At 46.0% G+C, this 22168-nt stretch overlaps 1 protein-coding gene across 4 annotated transcripts in view; it reads right to left on the reverse strand.

The window, feature by feature from the left end:
- LOC143963511 (NACHT, LRR and PYD domains-containing protein 3-like) overlaps positions 1 to 22168 on the reverse strand; it is an 824666-nt gene that overhangs the window by 667352 nt on the left and 135146 nt on the right. For 3 of the 4 annotated variants that reach the window (XM_077473155.1, XM_077473162.1, XM_077473163.1), the window contains exons 4-6: positions 19479 to 19517; positions 2244 to 3963; positions 15 to 158 (exon numbers count right to left, since the gene is read on the reverse strand). The exons of the other annotated variant lie outside the window; for it this stretch is intronic. In XM_077473155.1, coding sequence (XP_077329281.1) covers positions 15 to 158; positions 2244 to 3963; positions 19479 to 19517 — 1903 coding nt within the window. The remainder of the gene's footprint in view (positions 1 to 14; positions 159 to 2243; positions 3964 to 19478; positions 19518 to 22168) is intronic. 4 annotated transcript variants of the gene reach the window in all.

Genomic DNA, 22168 nt, shown 5'->3' on the forward strand with positions numbered 1-22168 from the left:
CACATTTCTCTTACCGTAATTCCTGAATTTTACTCTCCGGGTTCTTCAGAAAGGAAAGAGAATCCGACTTCCTATTATATCCTGAAGAGGAGGAATATTCTTCTTCTGCTTTGTCCTCTCCCGGACAATCTTTACTGGAAATAGTACAATCCCAAAATCTAAAATCCAATAATGAGATAATAATTATCACCAAGAATGTATGACCTCTGACCCCAAGAATAACAATGTAACCCCAACATTTCCCTTCCACATGGCTGCCTTCCCTCCGGCTCTACAGCCTCATACTGGACCTGATGAGGACTTCTCATTGGTGGCTATGAGTGGTCTTTGAAGTCACACTCCACACAAAAATTAAAGGAGGCCCCTGATATGTATACGGGGTCTCCGGCCTTCCTACACAGGGGTCTCCATTCAGCTTCTGGGAAATCCTGGAACACCACTTTGGTTCCAGATATAAAATGCAGTCCAGACATTCCCATCTCCGCCCACTTCTGCAGACAATTGGCCCCTCCAATGTTGGGATGATGATGTCACACCCCTGACATTATTTCCCTCCCCCACATCTCTGAACACGAAGCTTTCCCTCCAAATGTTCTGTGTGATAAATGGTATAATTGGGGGCAGGGAAAGGGTTAATGTGATGTAAATGATGTGATTGTTACCAGAAGTTGTGTAGAAGGTGATATGTGGGGACCACCATTTAGCTCTGGTTCACACAGCACAACATGAAAGTCGCAGCCACTTCCAGCTTGACTTTGTTCTACAACTTCCCGGCGACCAGGTGCGACTTCAAAGTGACTTTACTGAGAAGCATTCCTATGTGACTTTGATGATCCGTGTTTATAGCGTGTTTTATCACATGACAAAACATGCGTCTGATAACCGTGATTGGGGCGTCATTAACAATCAGGCTGCATTTACATCTGCATGATTCCGAATGCACATCAACCGCCAGAAATTGTGTGCTTTGCCGCACGTTTCAGAAATGCGCTGCGACCGTGCGTCACGCTTGTACTGCAAAAATGGCAAGGCGAGCGCGATGCATGTTTCCAAAACGTGTGGGAAAGCATGCGTTTTCCTGCAGGTTACCGGGCATTCAGAAACCTTCAGACGCCAATGAATGGTATCCCAAGTGCAATGTGTGTTGTCACACATTTTCAAAAGGCACAGTAAAGCATGTGTTTTCTTGCGGGTTGCCGTCAGTTGTAAATACATTTCCATTCATCACATCTGTACATTTCCAACTGCACAGCAACCTGGAAGAAAATCCATGCTTTGCTGTGCGTTTCATAAATGTGCGACAATGTGCGTCACACTTGTGTTATTATTCATTTGCTTCTGCACATTTTTGAATGCATGGCAGACGCAGGAATACATGTGCTTTGCTGTATGTTTCAAAAACGCACAGCAAGGAGCTGCCTTTGTGTTACCATTCATTTACATCTGTGCATGTGTGGCGTGCGTTGCTGTGCATTTTTCAGACGTATGAAAAATCGCACATTTTCTGTGTGGGTCGCCTCGTATTCGGAAACACGCAGATATGATTGTCGGCTGATTGTTAATGACACCCCAATCACAGTTAGCAGACGCATGTTTTGCTGCCAAGATGCATGACGCTCCATGACTGGGAAGATTCTTGAGCTACTTTGGGGTGTTTGTTGCATGTCGGGCAGAACATTCCAGTGAATGGGCTCCCTATACACAATGTGTGATTACACATGAAAAATACACAAATAATGGAAGTGGGAATGTGCGTTTCCGCTACGCTCAGGTGTGACTGGGATGTGATTGAAGGAAGATTTTAGGCAGCAAGGATGACCAGGGAGGAGAGGTGGGGAGTAAAGAAGCCTCAGAAGTCGCAGTAAAGTCTTAAAGATTCAGACAAATGTGCGACTTTCTGGTGATTTTACATTGAAGTCTATGGGAGTCGTGCAGCACAAGAATCACACAAAAGTAGTGCAGGAAGTATTTTCTTTTGTTGCAATGACTCAAATCGCAGCAATTAAGACAACGCCCAATAAAATCTTTGTGTTTTCACCTGACCTGCGACTTTACATGTCATCAGAATGTCGCTGGAAAATTGCTGTAGTGTGAAGCAGGGCTTAGGGCTGAGGAAAGTGTGAGTTCCCAGGACTTCTAACAAGTGTGGTAGATGGAGAACATGTCTGATAATCACCGTTATACTGTATGCAGGTTCCTGCCCATTCTCTGAATTCAGTTAGGATATCCTCACACTCACTTACCCGACCTTCTGACTCCTGTGTAGGAATGGAGATAGAAGTTTCTGGCACTCTGGACCCACAGTGAGATATAGAAAATGTAAAGACTGAAAACTTTCTCTCTTCAAAGTCTTCAAGCAATAGATCAGCTGCTTGGAATAATTCCTGTCCATCCACAAGTGATCAGTATGTGAGCCCCACAGAGACAAATCTGTACAACCCGACATGACTCTCCTAATGAAGTCCTCATCCTGAGTCTCATACAGACAGAAGATGGTCCGAGTATAGAAAGTCTGATTGATGTCCTTCATGGCCCATTTTCTCATTGCAGGTTTGGCTCGGAGTGAGATGGGGATTCCTGTGACCTTTGAGAATGTCTTCACCTGATTTTTATTTAAGAGACCAAACAGGAATTGTACAGATAATGATAAATGTGAGGAATATGAACTGAAGTCATGGAGTGATTTCCCTTTACAGATCTTTGGGAGGAAAATACGTTTCCTAAATCCAAACCAACCATCATCCATCCCATAATAGAGAGCAGCAAGGAACTCCTGTACACTCAGGTGGATGAAGCTGTAGCAGGTCTGGTGACGGACGTCCCAATGAAAGATGTTCTCATTCAGAAATACAGACTCCACCTCATCCAGAGAAAGTCCATGTCTTTCTAGATCTTTCTTCTCAAATAAGATTTGTTGGTTCAGAACTCCCTGATTGGCCAGAGCACACAGCTTCTTCAGACAGGTTTGTTTCCGGTGTACAGACTGCTCCTTCTTGCTGTGATGGGTTAGTAAAACCTCCAGGTAGAGAAGATAAATTGAAGTCGTTGTCTTACACTGAATTACATCCAAATCTTTTCTTATTTCTTGTGTCATTACAGTGCAGACAATCCAGCATGTGATGGGGACGGCACACATGGTGTACACAACGTCATTGTCTTTTATTATACTGAGAACCTTGTCTGCATCTTCTTTATTTCCATAGAATTGATGGACATATTCCTCTCGATCCTCCCTTGTAAATCCCTGGATTTCCACATTGCGAGAATCCTTGATGAATGTGTTAAGTTTCTCCATGGCCAGTGACCTTGTGGTGATGATCAGAGAAGATTCTGGGAGAACATGTCCCCTGAGCAAGCTTTGGAGAATTATTTCTTTGTGGGTTTCCATAGAAATGTCAGGACAACCCTCAGATTTCTCCTCCAGAGTCCACCTCAGTTCATCAAACCCATCAACTATGGTGAGAAGTTTTCTCTGACTTCCAGGATCCTTCAGAATAGACACCAGGTCATCTGAACTCAGTCTGCAGGTTCTGGATAAAAGTCCCACAAGACTTATGTTTCCAGGGATGGTGTTGATTTCTCTACAGCTCAGATAAAACACAAAATCAAACTTGTCTCGGTAGAGATCCCCAGAGGCCCAGTCCAGCATGATCTTCTTGGAGGTCATTGTTTTTCCAATCCCAGCAGGTCCTTGTAACACCACAATCTTAGGGATGAACCCACATTTATCAGGGTCAAAGAGGGCCTGGATTGTGGTTGGGGATCTTTTCTCCATGATCTGTAGATGTCTTCTGCCTGAACTCCTTATTTCTTCTTCTTTTCCCTCTTTATTCTGGGGTCCCTTTATCATCAATAACTCAGTGAATATTTCCTGTAGATAAACAGTCTCCCCCATATGGGAATTATATTCTTTAATCTTCTGGAATATCTCTTTCATATACGCTCTGTGTTCCTCGCTGAAGTCTTTATGAGAGAAAGGAGAAAATGTTATTCCTCATACACACATGAAACAATATTTATAAGACAGAGTTGGAAATATTGTATTCTAACGATAAACCCAAAGAATGGAACCCTAAAAGGAGATATCCCATGAAATTCAGGAGGATGGTGGAAGAATCCAAACTATGGACACACCATCCAGACCAGAGGAGTAACTGCAACCTTCAGGGCCCTGGTGCAAGGAACAATGAAGGGTCCCCATGACTGCTGGGACCCTTTCCATCAGTCCCAGACCCTTTCGTCTGGTCCCAGGGCCCTTCCATCCAAGGCATTGGCCCTTTATAAGCAGGTTCAGACTGCTGTGATGTATAATTTGACTTGCAACACAAAGTCACATGACAAGTCAAAACATATTAATTTCAATGGGTGCTATCATAATAAATCTGTAAATCTTTAATTGTTAAAAGTTAAAAATGGTAGTCTCTCACACACACACACACACACACACACACACACATATATATATATATATATATATTATATATATGCACACACACACAAATACATGAAGTATGCTGGATGCTGATACATAATTTACACAATTTGTATAACAGTTTACAACCACAGTTGAGCTGTTGAAATACAATGAGGACAACAGAAATATCCAACGCGTTTAAAGTCTGCAATATAATTTCTCTTCTTCAGGGGTGTGCGGTTTCAACAGGACTTGAATACATCTACAATTGATAAAAGAGTTTGTATGAATAAGGAAGAGAAATTGATTGGTATGTGGGTGCCAGAGCAGTTGCTTATGCTGACCCTGTGCAACCACATCCAAGAAATATTGTTTTGGTTGGACTATCCCGGTACAGAGTAATTAAAAAAAGGAAGGATAATTAAAAATATATAAAGTTTAATAGAAACAAAGAAACATTTTTTTATACAAATAACAAAGCTATAAAATAATACATAGTATACACCACAGTTATTAAACTACTAGCGGGTTGCCCCGAGGAGTTTTGAACCAAGAGGAGTATACATAAATCCCTCGACTAGGTTCACGGATAACTGCTTCATCAGGAGGATGATCTATAAGACAAGCAAACATTTAATAACAACATGGAGAAAAAGTTATATTCATAAATATAGTTATCCACAGGAATTACAAACAATAAAATAAGGAGATCAGCTCACCCCCACGTGGGTAAAAACTCACAGACCAGAGGGCCCATCAACACCCCCAGCGGCAGACATGAGGGATTATATTGGATGGACTCTGAAATGGTTAATTTTATATATATATATACACACACACACATTTTCTTAAGATGTCGCTGCGCATAAAGATTGAATTAGTCGCTCAACTTTCCCCCAAAATCCCACCAGATGTGGACTAGAGATCCATTGTCATCGCATCAAGAGGACGGGTAAATCTTTGCGAGTCTTTCTGGAGTAAGATACCATCTGTGAAACAATTTATGCAGTGATTCCCAATGTGTGATACAATGAGATAGCCATAGAGGAAGTTAGAGAGCCTTCAGCCATAGGGATTCTGGGGATGGCTGGTTCTCGTATGGTGTCCAATAATGGATGGCTGAGGTTAGGAGATCTGGGGCTGGTATAGTGATCAACTTGTAAGCTTGTAAGCAAGGGAATTTCCTTTCACTTTAGAGTCCCTGTTGTTGTAAAACTTTAGTAGAGAGGGAGTCCGTTGTCGACCACTGCAGTTTGGAGAAGAGGGATCTTATCCGAAGATAGAGAAAAAAAGGTTTTGGGGGATAGACCAAACTGTTTTTGAAGATGTGAGAAGGGGTACAGGCCTGATGGGGAGATAAGCATTGCCAAGTTAGAGATCCCAGCCTCTGACCATTCCTGAAGGGGTAGGTCAGGTGCTAAGAGGGCTAGCGATTTAATAGGAAGTGCTGGTAAGACATCCATTGAGATGCTTGCCTCCGTTTGTGAGAGTGCAGATCATACACTGAGTGAGCAGGTGATAGTGTCTAGAAAATGATACTTAGGTTTTGGGTTAATCCATGTTGCGGCAAGAACTAGTTTAGGGTCTGCCTTGAGTGCTGTCATTTCTATTTGTTTCCACGTTGTTTGTTGCTGGTCCGACCATCATGTTTTTAGCTGATCTAGGATTGTTGTGCGATAGTATGCTTGAATGTCTGGGGCACCCAGTCCTACTTGTTGGACAGGGGTGACGAGCATGGCTTTTTTGATCCTAGGGCGTTGCTGTTGCCATATAAAGTTATTAATAATTCCTTGAAGTTTCGTTATTTGGTTTTGTACCAATGGGAGAGGAATTGTACGAAACAGGTATAAAATATTTGGTAGCAAATATATTTTGGACTGGGCGATCCTTCCAGCCCAAGAGGCCGGGACATGGTTCAGTTATCTCGTTAATCATGCCAGTCTGCCCATGAGGTCTTCTAAATTGGTTCTGAGCAAGATTTGGCTGGGGAATGTTAACTGGATTCCCAAGTAAGGTAAGAAGGCATTTGGGGCCCAAGCAAAGGGAAAATTGGTAGAAATTAATTGTTTTGTTGGTTAATCCAATTCCAAGTTGAGCATGAGCGATTTACTATGATTTATTTTGTACAGGGATATCTTACTGAATGAGTCTAAAATTGGTTGGACTGCAGGGAGGGAGACCCCAGGGTTTGTTAGGGCAACAATAACGTCATTGGCATAGAGGACAATTTTGTGATTGGTTCTTCCAATTGTTATGCCTGAAATTAAAGGTTCAGATCTGATGGCTTGCGCTAGCGGTTCTATCACCATGGCAAATATAAGGTGCGATAGGGGACAGCCTTGTCTGGTGCCGTTGGTGATTTTAAATGGTGTGGATACAACCCCGGAGGCCCATACTCGTGTGGATGGTTGAACATATAGACTGAGTATGGCTGATAGGAAGGTACCTGATATTCCGAATTTAAGGAGAACTGCCTCCATATAGGGCCAATAGACTCTATTGAATGCCTTCTCTGCGTCCAAGAAAAGGAAGTGAGAAGGCGTTCAATTGTGCTCCACCCATTGAATTAAGTAAACAAATCGCCTAGTGCCATCTGCGGCTTGTCTACCTGGCACAAAGCCAACTTGGTCTTGGTGTATAATTAGGGGAATAATTGTGGTGAGGCGTTGTGCAAGGAGTTTAGCATAAAGTTTAGTATCTGTGTTGAGGAGCGAAATTGGTCTGTAGTTGGTGGGGATGTCAGTGGGTTTTCCTGGTTTAGGGATGGTGACTACTAATGCATCTAGGGACTCTTTGGGGATATTACCAGTACTCGTGAATTGGTTATATGTATTGCAGAGGTGAGGCACTAGGAGGTCGGGAAATCATTTGTAATATTCATTGGGGAGTCCATCAGGACCTGGGGCTTTGTGATGCAGGAACTTTTTAATAAACGTGTGGATCTCTGTGGTTGAGAAAGGTTCCACAAGAAGGTTGAGCTGTTCTTGAGAAATAGAAGGCAGAGATATAGAGGATAGAAACTGCTCAACAGCTATTTGTTTGGGAGGGGGGGCAGGTTCTGTCTCGGTGAGGTTGTAAAGTTTGGCATAAAAACTACTAAATTAATTTCCTATATCTAGTGGGTTAGTTATGTGTTTGTCTTGGGAGCTTGTAAGAAAGGGGATTTTTTTTATTGGAGAGCTGTCTCCTAAGTTGTTTAGCCATGAAGGCACCAGGTTTATTGGCAGAGGTATAGGTTTGTAATTTAAACCGTTTAATGTAATAGTCAAAAAAAATTAAGATGGTTGCTAAGTTGGTATCTAAGCAATTTTAGTTCTGAATATCTGGCTTTTGAGGGAGATGTTTTATTACTTGTTTCTAGAGTTCGAATTTGGTTTAGGAGGGTCTCTGTGATAAGGGATTGATTATTTTTGGATTGAACACCCAGGTTAATGTATAGACCTCGTAGGCAGGCTTTGTGGGCGTTCCAGGTGATAGCATGATCAGTTACAGAACCTACATTATACCGAAAATAATTCTCAATCTCAGATTTTATTTGGGTCAAATTTGGGATTGTTGAGAAGAGAGGTGTTCAGTCTCCAAATTGTGTGTCTGGGAGTCTGGGAAAGAGGGGCTAGTTTGATCGTGACCGTTGCATGGTCAGACCAGGAAATTGTTCCAATTTTGGCATCAGTAATGAATTGTAGAAGGTATTTATCTGTGACAAAAAGGTCTATCCAAGAATAAGAGAGGTGAGTGGGAGATAAGAAGGTGTACTCTCTTTCCATATCATAAAGGCATCTCCATGGATCAAATAGATCTTCTCTTTTGAGTAGGGCAGAGAGTGCAGAGGTCCTACGACCTGTTGTGTTTGCGGTGTCTAGGTCTGGGTTGACAACCTCATTAAAGTCTCCACATATTATCAAGGGCGAGGATCTGTAAGATTCTAGTTTGATGAAGAGGGCTGTGTAAAAATTTTTACGGGCTGTATTGGGAGCATAAATATTAACTATAGTAACATGGCAGTTATCAATTGTGGTGGAGAGGATTAGGTATCTGCCATCCTGATCAGCTTCAGTGTGGTGTAATAAAAAATTTACTCTGTTGCTTATGGCAATCATCACCCCTCATTTCTTGAGGGGGCACTAGCAAAGAAAGAATGAGGATAGTTTTTGTGACTACATACGGGCTGTTTGAGATTCGAAAAAATGTGTCTCTTGTACGCAGAGACAGGGCTGGTGCAAGGATCGTTGACACCCTAGGCGAAAACCTAATTTTGCTGCCCCCACCCCCCCGGCTGCGCCCATGACTCCACCTTACCCTGCCCTTGCTACACATGACCTATCTGACCCCTACACTGACCCCCTGACACATAAACTAATCCACCTGACTCCTACTTCCTGCACTACTCACATCACACTGACCCCTACACCGACCCACCTGGCACCTACGCTGACACCTACACTGACCATCACGCTGACACCTACACATACCCTGAAAACACATACCCTGACACATACAATGGCACTGACGCATACACTGAGGCATACACTGACATGACACATACACTGACACGACACATTACACTGACACGACACATTACACTGACATGACACATCACACTGACACATCACACTGGCATGACACATACACTGACACATCACACTGGCATGACACATACACTGACACATCACACTGGCATGACACATACACTGACACTGGCATGACACATACACAGACACATCACACTGTCATGACACATACACAGACATCACACTGACATGACACAGACACATCACATACACTGACACTGGCATGACACATACACAGACACATCACACTGGCATGACACATACACAGACACATCACACTGGCATGACACATACACAGACACATCACACTGGCATGACACATACACAGACACATCACACTGGCATGACACATACACAGACACATCACACTGGCATGACACATACACATACACATCACACTGGCATGACACATACACAGACACATCACACTGACATGACACATACACAGACACATTACACTGGCATGACACATACACAGACACATCACACTGACATGACACATACACAGACACAGACACATTACACTGACATGACACATACACTGACACATTACACTGACATGACACATACACTGACACGACACATACACAGACACATCACACTGACATGACACATACACTGGCATGACACATACACTGACACTGGCATGACACATACACAGACACATCACACTGACATGACACAGACACATCACACTGACATGACACATACACAGACACATCACACTGACATGACACAGACACATCACACTGACATGACACATATACTGACACTGACATGACACATACACAGACACATCACACTGACATGACACATACACATCACACTGACATGACACATATACTGACACTGACATGACACATACACAGACACATCACACTGACATGACACATACACAGACACATCACACTGACATGACACATACACTGACACATTACACTGGCATGACACATACACAGACACATTACACTGGCATGACACATACACAGACACATCACACTGACATGACACATACACAGACACATCACACTGACATGACACATACACAGACACATCACACTGACATGACACATACACTGACACATTACACTGGCAGGACACATACACAGACACATCACACTGACATGACACATACACAGACACATCACACTGACATGACACATACACAGACACATCACACTGACATGACACATACACTGACACATTACACTGGCATGACACATACACATCACACTGACATGACACATACACAGACACACCACACTGACATGACACTGACACACATCACACTGACCTACCTGACTCCTACTTCCTGCATTACTCACACACAAACCCCCTCCATACAGCTCAATGGATCCATTCTCCTCCTTACCTCTGCTCTTTGATGCTTCCTTCAGCGACCATCATCCGGGCCTCTCCGACTCCTCCGCACTGCCAGGGCCGTCCACCCGCTCCGCCGGGGCCACACCAGCGCCGCCATCCATCCGCTCCACCGGGGCCACACCAGCGCCGCCATCCATCCGCTCCGCCGGGGCCACGCCAGCGCCGCCATCCATCCGCTCCGCCGGGGCCACACCAGCGCCGTCCACCCGCTCCGCCGGGGCCACACCAGCGCCATCCATCCGCTCCGCCTCCATCATATTCCCGCCGGGACCAGGCCAGGCAGCGCCGTCAACCCAGCTCCATGCAGGAGGTCAGCTGACCGACCTCTCGAAGCTGAGCCCCGCCCCTCCGCTGCACTCACACAGACACACAGCGCCGCTCCAGAGGGACAGGCTGGAGCAAAGGAGTCCCGGGGCGGCGCTGTGAGATGACTACGGTGGGGGCGCTCAGCGGGAAACATGGGGGATTGGTGGCGCTGGTGGAACACCACAGGGGGGGCGAGAGAGCAGAAGAGGAGCTCACACTGGGCAGAGGCCGTAGTTGCGCCCTAGGTGGTAGTGCGCCCTAGGCGACTGCCTACTTCGCCTAGTGGTAGCGCCGTCCCTGCGCAGAGAACATCTGCCTGCTGGGCTAGGGCTTCTTTCCAGAGCAAATTTCATTTGAAAGGTGAGTTTAAGCCTTTTACATTTATGAAGGTTAGAGTAAGGGCCATAGTGGCAAAGAGGGCGAGGTAAAGTACGGAGATGGAAAGAGACTACTGCTTTTGTCTGAGAGCAACAGGTGTCAAAAATGCAGTGGTTGCACAGGCTAACGATTGATAGTACAAGGAATGCTGTCCAAAATAAACAAGCTTAACAGAAAAATAAAACAATTATGCAGTAGCAACAACACAAAACCAGTGTGCTTAGTACACTTTAACCTGGGGGGTGATAAAGGGTGGTAAATATAGGCCTTATCCAAGCTAGATTCAGGTAGCTGAGGGAACTGAGGTGGGCATTAATCAACACTTTCCAGTATTGGAGTTCGCCTTTGCTGAGTTAGGAGGAGTGCGGGGGGAGGGTTATTTTGTTCTACATCCCCAGGGGGTATAGGGAGGAGACCCCAATTTGTCAGTTTTTTGTACCCTTCTTTTGGCGTAAGGATTGGCACCATTTGTTGCTGGTGTAAAACCAGCAGCTTAGTTGGGAAGCCCCATCTGTAGATAATTTTCTTCTGTTGGAGAATAGAAGTAATGGGGCTAAAAGCTCTGCGCATTTCCATCGTTGCTGGAGATAAATCAGTGAAGAGCTTTAGGTTGGTATAGGGAGCTGGGAGAGGTTTGATTGTTCTGGCGGCAGTTAGGATTTGTTCCTTAACGTGGAAAAAATTAACACGGGCCAGAACATCTCTAGGGACGTCGTCTGAGAAGTGTGACGGTTTTGCAATTCTATGAGCTCGGTCTATGAGCGCTTCACGGACATTAATGCAGGGGAGCAAAGAGGTGATAAGTTGTTGCAGGTAGGGGGTTAATTTGTTTGGCTTGATCAACTCCAGAATGCCCCTAAAGCTTCATTTTGATGCTGTAGATTTCTTCTGTGTGGTGATCATGTGCGTCTAGGAGCTCATTGTGTGCCTTAGAATAGTCCTGCAAATTTTCCTCCAACGCATCTGTTCTTTCCTCCAGACAATAAATCCTGTCATGGATCTGGGACATGGAATGTTGCAGCTCTCTGTGCAAATCCTGTTGTAATGTAAGAAGCATTGATTTTAACATTGCTTCTGTGACCGTATTGTCAGTGACAGGGATAGCTGCCAGAGAGGGGTCCTGCTGAGTGTTCTGTGTACCTGCCACTACTGAAGACCATAGCTGCTTCTTAGCTTGGGGCTTCTTGTTGGGGGAGCTAACAGGGGAGGTAGCCAACCTCTTACCTCTGTCCAACTGCTGTCCTGTGATGGCATCTTCTGGGGGAGGAAGAGTGTCCATGCTGTCTCTCCTGTTCAGCATTGGTGGATCAGCGGTGTGCTGTGGCGGTGCAGAAGAGGTTTCTGAGGTGGAGGCTGGGCCAGAATGACTCGTGTCGCAGAGGGAAGCTCCATCTTGATGAGACTGCTTGGCCGCGGCTGGCGGATAAAAATCTGTCAGACGGCGTGGGGGGCGGGCGGGTTGTATCACGCCTCTTCATGCCCTGAGGTGTCCCTGAGTCTTCCCTGGTCTGTGGAGGCGAGGAGCAGGGAGGAAAGTTGCGGCAGGTTGCTGGAATCCGGCCGTGGATCAGGAGTGCGGGCTCCAGGATTCCATCCCTGTCCGCGGCAGGCCACGCCCCCACAATAAATTGTTTTTAATGGCCATGTAGGGGAAAGACACCCCCCAGTTAGGATCTACGGGTTCCCCATCCAACATCTTAACATTTTCCCTGGCTCTCATGAGGGTGGCATCTCGCAGTTGCTCGGTACGGAAATCATCTCTCCTGACCTCTAAGTCGGGTACCACATTATGGCTACTCTTAATGTCAGGGTCAGAGGGGGTCTCCTGTTTGTTACCCTCAGGCTGAGAGATAGCTTCTAGGTCCTCAAGCTCCCCAGCCATGACAGGGAAAGGAAGAGGATCTCTGGCTTCCTCAATCCCACCAACAGCTACCCCTTCCCTTTGGCAAAAAGGTTCTGGTGAGAGTTCCGGTGCTTCTCCAGCAGGGGGAGCTCCATCTACCAGCCTCCCTTTGCTCTCCCATATCTTCCAAAAATGGGGAAAATCTCTCCCCACTAAAGCTTCATGAATCAGTGAAGGTACCACCCCCACTGAATGTGTTACACTGCCCCAGGGGGTATCAACCTCAACCACCCCTGTCTGGTAGTCCCAAGTGTCCCCATGGATGCAAATTATGCCAATAGTACTGGGTTGTAGTTTTGTGGGGTTCACACAATCATTCCTGACTAGGGTCACCACACTACCAGAGTCTAGCAAGGCTGTGATTGGCTTTCCATCCACTGAAATAACACACATCTGTTTTTCAATGCGACTCTGACATGATGCAGTACATGCGACCTGTGCAAAGAGAAAAATGCGTCTTTTCATAAAAGCATAATCACATTGCATAGGTTCACCATCTATAGGACAGTTTGCAGCAATATGCCCTAATGCATGGCACCGGAAACACTGCATGTGGCCTACTCCCAGACCTCTTAACGGCCCTAGAGACCTTCCTGGCTTCTTTGGCCAGTCTCCTGGTCCAGGACCCACAGTCTCATCAGTTGTAACAGTCTTATCCATCTTCCCCATGCTCTTGAACCCCGGAACAGTCTTACCAGAACTGCTGGGTGACCTTGCACGCCTAGAGACACCAAAGTGGGGCGTAGATGGGTTCACAAAATCCTCCGTGGCAGTGTACCTTTCCACTAGTTCCACCAACTGGGTTGCAGTTTTGGGGTCCCCCTGTCTGACCCACTTCCTCAGGGCAGCAGGGAGCGCACGCAGGTATCGGCTAGTTCCTGGTGAGGTGGAGCAGGTCAAACATTTGTGAACGGGGTGGCTTGCTGCTGGAGTAGGACCACTGATGCACACGCTGGGCCCGAACTGCTATGATGACACCCAAGCATGCGAGTATTTCTGTCTTTAGAGTCTCATAGTCCTGGGTTCTACCAGCACAGGCGGTGAGGGCCCCTTCTTTAGTTTGATTAGAGCCTCTGCGAACTGCCGGTTCATTTCCTGTTAGGCCACTTGTTGTGCTGCAGTGACCACCTGTTGTGCTGCAGCGGCCTCTGTGACTTGGCGGTTCATCTCCTGCTGGGCAACATGTTGTGCTGCAGCAGCCTCTGTGACTTGGCGGTTGGTGTTCCGCTGAGCTGCATTGGCCTGTATCATTTCCATCTTCAAAAAAAATGCCCGCTGAATTCACCATGTGTGGGGAAATTAGCTCGTGGGGATTGCCTTTTCTGAAGGACAGTCAGCAAACAGGCACTTTCTTAAAAATCTGGCAGATGCCAGGTTTATTTGCAGGAGGTTTGCAAAATAAAACAAAAAAGTAAAGTAAATCCTTGCCATCCGGCACTAACTAAACAAACAACCTCCTCTCTATACAGTGGGGGGCTGGTCCCTGCCACCCACAAAACAGGCAGAAAAGCAAACCTCTTATGCCTCGTACAAACGATCAAACAATCCGGTGGAAAATTCCGGCGGACTGAAGTCCACCGGACAATCCCCCCGTGTGTAGGCTCCGGCTGACTTTTTTTACCCAAAAGTCCGGCGGACTAAGAAAGTATTTTTGCACTCCAATCTGTCCGCCGGACTCTCATTTCGGTGAACAATCCGGCCGTGTGTGTGCCAGTCCGCCGTACTTTTGAAATGAACGGACTTTTCCCGCTCAGAGAAAAGTCTGCTCATTTTGAGCGCGTCTCCAGGTAGCCAGGGCCAGCGAAGGAGGCGTCGCTGGCCCCGTCACCTGGTATGGACTTAAAGGGGAACCCCTACGCCGGAAAATTGGCGTGGGGGTCCCCCCTAGGTCCATATCAGACCCTTATCCGAGCACGCTACCCGGCCGGCCAGGAAAGGGGGTGGGGACGAGCGAGTGCCCCCCCCTCCTGAGCCGTACCAGGCCACGTGCCCTCAACATGGGGGGTGCCTTGGGGTAGGGGGGGCCGCGCGGCGGGGACATCATCCGGCGATGTCCCTATATAAGTCGCCGCGTCCCTGTCATTCTGAGCAGAGACAGCGACAAGGCAACATCTGAAGAGAAGAAGAGAAGAACAGAAGACGGCAACAGCGGCGAGAGAAGACTGGGCCACCGCTTAAAAAAGAGCTAGAAGAAGGCGCGGTGGCCCGGCAAGAAGAACCAAAGAGGGGGACAAGACCCCCAAAGAGGGGGACAAGACCCCCGAAGTCGGAAGAAGAGGGCGGCGGCGAAGAAGAAAGCTGGGCTCCTCCGCTAGTAAAAGAGCTAGCAGAAGATAGCAGAGGAGTCCGGCGAGAAGACCCCCAAAGACGGACAGAAGACCACTGGAGCTGTGCAATAAACTATTTTAACTCTTGTGTGTTGTGTTTTTTTTTTTAAAGGTGAATGGGTAGGGGTACTTTGTACTCCATACTCATTCACATAGGGTGGGGGGCCGGTATCCGGGGGCCCCCTTATTAAAGGGGGCTCCCGGATTCCGATAAGTCCCCTGCCTGCAGACCCCGACAACCAACGGCCAGGGTTGACGGGAAGAGGCCCTTGTCCTCATCAACATTGGGACAAGGTGCTTTGGGGTGGGGGGCCGCGCGGCCCCCCTACCCCAAGGCACCCCCCATGTTGAGGGCAGGCGGCCTGGTACGGCTCAGGAGGGGGGTCGCTCACTCATCCCCACCCCCTCTCCTGGCCGGCCGGGTAGCGTACTCGGATAAGGGTCTGATATGGACCTAGGAGGGACCCCCACGCCAATTTTTTGGCGTAGGGGTTCCCCTTTAAGTCCATACCAGGTGACGGGGCCAGAGACGCCACCTTCACTGGCCCCGGCTACCTGGAGACACGCTCAAAATGAGCGGACTTTCCGCCACATGTGTGGGCGAGTCCGTTCATTTCAAAAGTACGGCGGATAATCCGGCGGACTTAGTACGCCGTATTAGTCTGCTGAAAAAGTGTCGTGTGTGGGCAAGTAGCTCCTTCGGAAAGTCTGGCGGATAGTCTGCTACGTGTGTACGCGGCATTAGTCTAACAGCCAGAGCTCCTCTCACTCAGGTTCCTTTCTGAGTCTCAAAACCAGAGCCCTGCTGTGCTCTGTTCCTGGATATTTAAAGTCCAGCTGACTATGGACACCAGTGGACCCAAACATCCAGACCGGAACCCAGCCTGCCACAGAGGCTGGAGAAACCGGGCCGGATTCTGGTTCAGTCCCTTACAATGGAACAAATGCGAGGTGAAATGTACCTATTGTCGTGTATCTCACCTCGCATACCATCATAATATATATACCTGCCCAGCCACTTGCATGAAACTCAGGTGGGGAGAGAGGGATCTATTGATGTTACATAGTCCACACCGTTCATCACAGGGCTCTAGAATTCTTCCAGATGACCAAGCGGATAGCTTGGCAAAAAGACAAAAAGTCAATAAAAATAGAAACTCGGAAATACCATAGGAGAGAGTATTATCTTCTATTAATGAGGTCCCCTCTGGATAAATGGGTGATTTAGTCAAAGACTTTAAAAAAAAAAACTAGATGTTCAAAAAAACTCGTTATTTACCTGAGGTGTGGCTGAAGAGTGAAATGGTCCTAAGTCTCTGCCCATACAGCATGAGAAAGTAGCTGGACTGACACCGTGCTTTATACATGGGAGGGAGAGCCTTTGACCAATCATGAACACAAGCATCTGATGGCATCTCTGAAATGTGGATTCCATACTTTCCATCTTTTGTGACCTCCTCTCTAGGAATGCGGGATTTTCGGTATATGCTTCTTGCTATACGTGTGTTGTATGTTTATTGCTTAAATCATTCAATGATCGATCAACTTTAAGACACAAGTGAATATGTAGGCTATTTTGTAGATTCATATTTACACTTATACCCCTTGAATTGCTAATTTACTGGTTCACCTGGGGAGTTCTCCATCTTAAATCCCCTGTTTTTCCTGTGTATTTTCCTTGTGGATACTGATGCTTGTGTCCCCTGTGGTTTCTCTTTTCCTTTATTGTTCCGGTCAGTGAGCTTGGTTTTCTTGGTGCATGCCCAATGAGTTCCTCACTCAGCGCACGGGGGGCCGTCCACATTGCAGGGACATGTATGGCCTCTGTCTCCACTGGAGCTAGATGACCAGATTCCCTTCCAGGTTGCCTCGCTCCTGTACATGACCAGCAGGAGGGGGATGCGGGACAACGTCACCTCCATGCTACTTCCGGCACTCGTGGCCGGTATTGGTGACGTCATTACGTCACGTCCGGCGATTCTCCATGCCGGATGCCATCCCTCTTCACCACACTATCGCAAAGGCGTGTTTGAAGGTGCTGTTCGCATGCCACCATCTTGTGGGGCGCCCAGAAAGCCCCACCCCTCCCTATACTTGTGTTCATGATTGGTCAAATGCTCTCCCTCCCATGTATAAAGCATGGGGTCAGTCCAGCTACTTTCTCATGCTGTATGGGTAGAGAGACTTAGGACCATTTCACTCTTCTTCACACCTCAGGTAAATATCTTTTTTTTACATCTAGTTTTCAAAAAAAGCCTTTGACCCGATCACTCATTTATCCAGAGGGGATCTCATTAATAGAAGATATCACTCTCCCCCTCTGGTATTTCTGAGTTTCTATTTTTATTAAATTTTTGTCTTTTTGTCTTGCTTTCTCTTTTTCCATACCAGATTGCCGGCTATCCGCTTGGTCATCTGGGAGCATTCTAGAGCCCTGTGATGAACGGTGTGGACTGTGTAACATCAATAGGTCCCTCTCGCCCCACCTGAGTTTCATGCAAGTGGCTGGGCAAGTGTGTGTATATATATATATATATATATATATATATATATATATATATATATATATATATACACAGATATACTATATATTGTCATACATATGTCATATATGCTACCATTATCCATGTTTTTTACATGGATGTGGCCTATATGTACCTGTCATGTATACGGACACCCATATACATTATATTTTGAGCTGTCTTTTTATAGACTTTGGTTCCATACATTAGACCAAATAATCTTTTTCTTTTCCTCCACAGTGACAATTGTCACTCCAGGACACACAAGGGGGACCCCCAATGAGGCTATTTTAGGGCACCCTTTGTGAGGGAATACATTTTGGCTCAGATGCACCTTGGACAGTGTCTCTTTCTCGCTGGACTGAAACTGGTTGGGCTCATAACTGCAGCATGTCTTTAGTATCTCTTTTTACATTGGATGCAAGATACCTTGAATGCTTCTACAGTTTGCATGGTTAGTGCATTTACAATTGTGATATATTATAAGGAATGTTGTGATATTATGCATGTCCATTATGGTGTTGCATTATATATTCTTATTCATACATACTCTTTTTATCAATTGTAGACATATATACGTCCTGTTGTAAATGCACTCCCCTGAAGAAGAGAAATTATATTGCAGACTTGAAACGCGTTGGCTATTTTTGTTGTCCTCATTGTATTTCAACATATCAACTGTGGTTGTCAACTGTTATACAAATTGTGTAAATTCTGTATCAGCATCCAGCATACTTCATGTATTGTATATATGTGACTACCCTTAACTTTAATCAATTAAAGCTTTACATATCTGTGTAATCCTGTGTGACCCTGTAGCTGTTCACTGTCCTTTCAAAGTCCCACCTAGAGGAAAACTGTTTTTAAACTATTCATTTTAGGGAGTTGGGTCAGTGCAGTCCCTTCATTGTAACAATTAGCACCATTTTCAAATCTTTTCCTAATAAATGTGACTCAAGTCGCAGCAACAACGAAAAAGGATCCTGCAATACTTTTCTGTGACTTTAGTGTGATTTGAGTGCCATAGACCACAATGTTAAATCACAAAATCACAAACAAGTCACAAATAAACTGCTCGCAAATTGCACAACTTTGGGATCACAACAGTCTGAACTGAGCTCATGTTCTGCAGTGGGCCCCCTTCCTGCCATCTTGGCCCCCCTACAGTGGCAGAATGCCAGGGCAACCTTTGCAACCCTGGTAGTTCCACCCTGGGCTGGTGCAAGGATTTTTGACACCCTAGGTGAAACCTCATTTTGCTGCATCCCCCTTGGCTCCAATTCAGCCCCTTTGCCCTGCCTATGTATACCCCACTTTTTTTATGAAGCACCCATTAAATGCAGCCTTGCCAGTGCCCAACAATGTAGCCTACTAGTGTCCATCAATGAATGTTTGCTTGCTTCCATTCATTTTGGAGTCGGGACACAGACACAGTCTTCCGCCACCGTTGCACCTCTGACACTACGTGTGAATGCCTGCTGATGCTGAGACTTAGTTGTTTGTTGCAGAGAGAAGAGAGTAGGAAGGAACAGCAGTGATTGTGCGCCCCTAGGAGGCTGCCTAGTTTGCCTAGTGTTTAAACAGGCCCTGGACTTCCACAACTGATCCAAACTACAATAAAACAAAATGTTCATCCAGAAAAGATTTCATATCCGACGTAGATGTCCTACTAACCTGATAATCTGTTGTCATGTGTCATCTTCTTCAGTTTGGCTGGAAATAAGATTAGGGAAGTGATTAGTCCTGACAAACCTCTGAAATGTATAAAATAATAACTAAGAGATAAAGGAAGGCCCGTAGATGTGGTGTATCTAGATAAAGGAAGGCTCATAGACGTGGTGTATCTAGATAAAGGAAGGCCCATAGACGTGGTGTATCTAGATAAAGGAAGGCCCGTAGATGTGGTGTATCTATATAAAGGAAGGCCCGTAGATGTGGTGTATCTGGATAAAGGAAGGCCCGTAGATGTGGTGTATGTAGATAAAGGAAGGCTCGTAGACGTGTTGTATATAGATAAAGGAAGGCCCGTAGACGTGGTGTATCTAGATAAAGGAAGGCCCGTAGACGTGGTGTATCTAGATAAAGGAAGGCCCGTAGACATGGTGTAGCTAGATAAAGGAAGGCCCATAGACCTGGTGTATCTAGATAAAGGAAGGCCAGTAGACGTGGTGTATCTGGATAAAGGAAGGCCCGTAGACGTGGTGTATCTGGATAAAGGAAGGCCCGTAGATGTGGTGTATCTGGATAAAGGAAGGCCCGTAGATGTGGTGTATCTGGATAAAGGAAGGCCTGTAGACGTGGTGTATCTAGATAAAGGAAGGCCCGTAGACGTGGTGTATCTAGATAAAGGAAGGCCCGTAGACGTGGTGTATCTAGATAAAGGAAGGCCGGTAGACATGGTGTATCTGGATTTTGCAAAAGCATTTGACACAGTTCCCCATGAACATTTACTGTACAAAGTAAGGTCCGTTGGCATGGACCATAGGGTGAGTACATGGATTGAAAACTGTCTACAAGGGCGAGTTCAGAGGATGGTGATAAATGGGGAGTACTCTGAATGGTTGGGGGTGGGTAGTGGGGTCCCCCAGAGTTCTGTGCTGGGACCAATCCTATTTAATTTGTTCATAAATTACCTGGAGGATGGGGGAAACAGTTCAATCTCTGTATTTGATGATACTAAGCTAAGCAGGGCAATAACTCCTCTGCAGGATGTGGAAACATTGCAAGTAGATCTGAACAAATTAATGGGGGAGGGGCAACTACATGGCAAATGAGGTTCAATGTAGAAAAATGTAAAATAATGCATTTGGGTGGCAAAATCTGAATGCAATCTATAGACTGGGGGGAGAACCTCTGGGGGGATCTAGGATGGAGAAGGACCTGGGGGTTCTAGTAGATGATGCGCTCAGCAATGCCAAGCTGCTGCTAACAAAGCAAACAGAATATTGGCATTCAAAGGGGATCAACTCCAGAGATAAAATGATAATTATCCCGCTCTACAAGACTCTGGTCCGGCCGCACCTGGAGTATACTGTCCAGTTCTGGGCACCAGTCCTCAGGAAGGATGTACTGGAAATGGAGCGACTACAAAGAAGGGCAACAAAGCTAATAAAGGGTCTGGAGGATATTAGTTGTGAGGAAAGGTTGTGAGCTCTGAACTTATTCTCTCTGGAGAAGAGATGCTTGAGAGGGGATATGATTTCATTATATAAATACCGGACTGGTGACCCCACAATATATAAATACCGGACTGGTGACCCCACAATAGGGAGAAAACTTTTTCATGGAAGGGAGTTTAACAAGACATGTGGTCACTCATTAAAATTAGAAGAAAAGAGGTTTAACCTTAAACTACGTAGAGGGTTCTTTACTGTAACAGCGTCATGGATATGGAATTCCCTTCCACAAGTGGTGGTCTCAACGGGGGGCATCAATAGTTTAACAAAAACTATTAGTTAAGCACCTGAACGACCGCAACATACAGGGATATAAAATGTAATACTGACATATAATCACACACATAGGTTGGACTTGATGGACTTGTATCTTTTTTCAACCTCACCTACTATGTAACTATGTAAGAGAGTTATTAGTGTAGCAGATCCTCCCAGACACCATCATCCCACCAACCCTCTGTAGATTGGAGTCTCTCCTCCTCCAGGTGATGGGGAGAGTCTTTGTCTGCCTGGTAACATCTCAGCACATTGCAGTGACATGTGTAGCACTGACCCCCAAAGGAGCTACTGGTTTGATTGGGCTTACCGTTACCTTCTTCACCTCGATTTGCATCTAGGGGTTTCCTTTGGTAGATGGCACAGACACTTTAGAGACTGATGACAAATCCACATAAAGGGATTTTTATTTGTAAAAACTTAGTTAATGAACAGTTTCTTAAAAAAGGATCAGAGGGTTAGGAGGAAAGTTCAGGTACTCTTATTGTCAAAGTCAATAATGAAGGACTTGCTTACTTTGACTGCATCTAGAGAATAGCCATTCACAACTGGATGTTCACTCAAGTTGGATAGTTCCTCTCTCACAAGGCCGAGCAGCCAACAAGGTGCTTAACTCAGGAACAAGTCTCCGCCACAGACGGTGTTGCAGAACATGTAGGAAACTAGAATTTGTAGAACATTTGTGTGGTACCAGTATCTTTCAGCCAGTTCGGCGATACCCATGAGACTGGATTCACTTAGGTCCCTCAGCCTCACCAGGCTCTTGCTAAGAAGCCAACCCGTATGTGGCCTTCTTCTGAAAAGTCCACTCCTGGATAGCTACGAAGTTGCTGGGCCTCTCCAGGACCGGAGACAGCACCGGACCACCTCGGAATCCTTTCCTTAGTTTCCTTGCCTCAGGCTAGCCAGCCT

The sequence above is a fragment of the Lithobates pipiens genome, unplaced genomic scaffold (genome assembly GCF_037356315.1).
Source record: "Lithobates pipiens isolate NorthernLeopardFrog02 unplaced genomic scaffold, aLitPip1_a1.2 Scaffold_8, whole genome shotgun sequence".
NCBI classification, from domain to species: domain Eukaryota; kingdom Metazoa; phylum Chordata; class Amphibia; order Anura; family Ranidae; genus Lithobates; species Lithobates pipiens.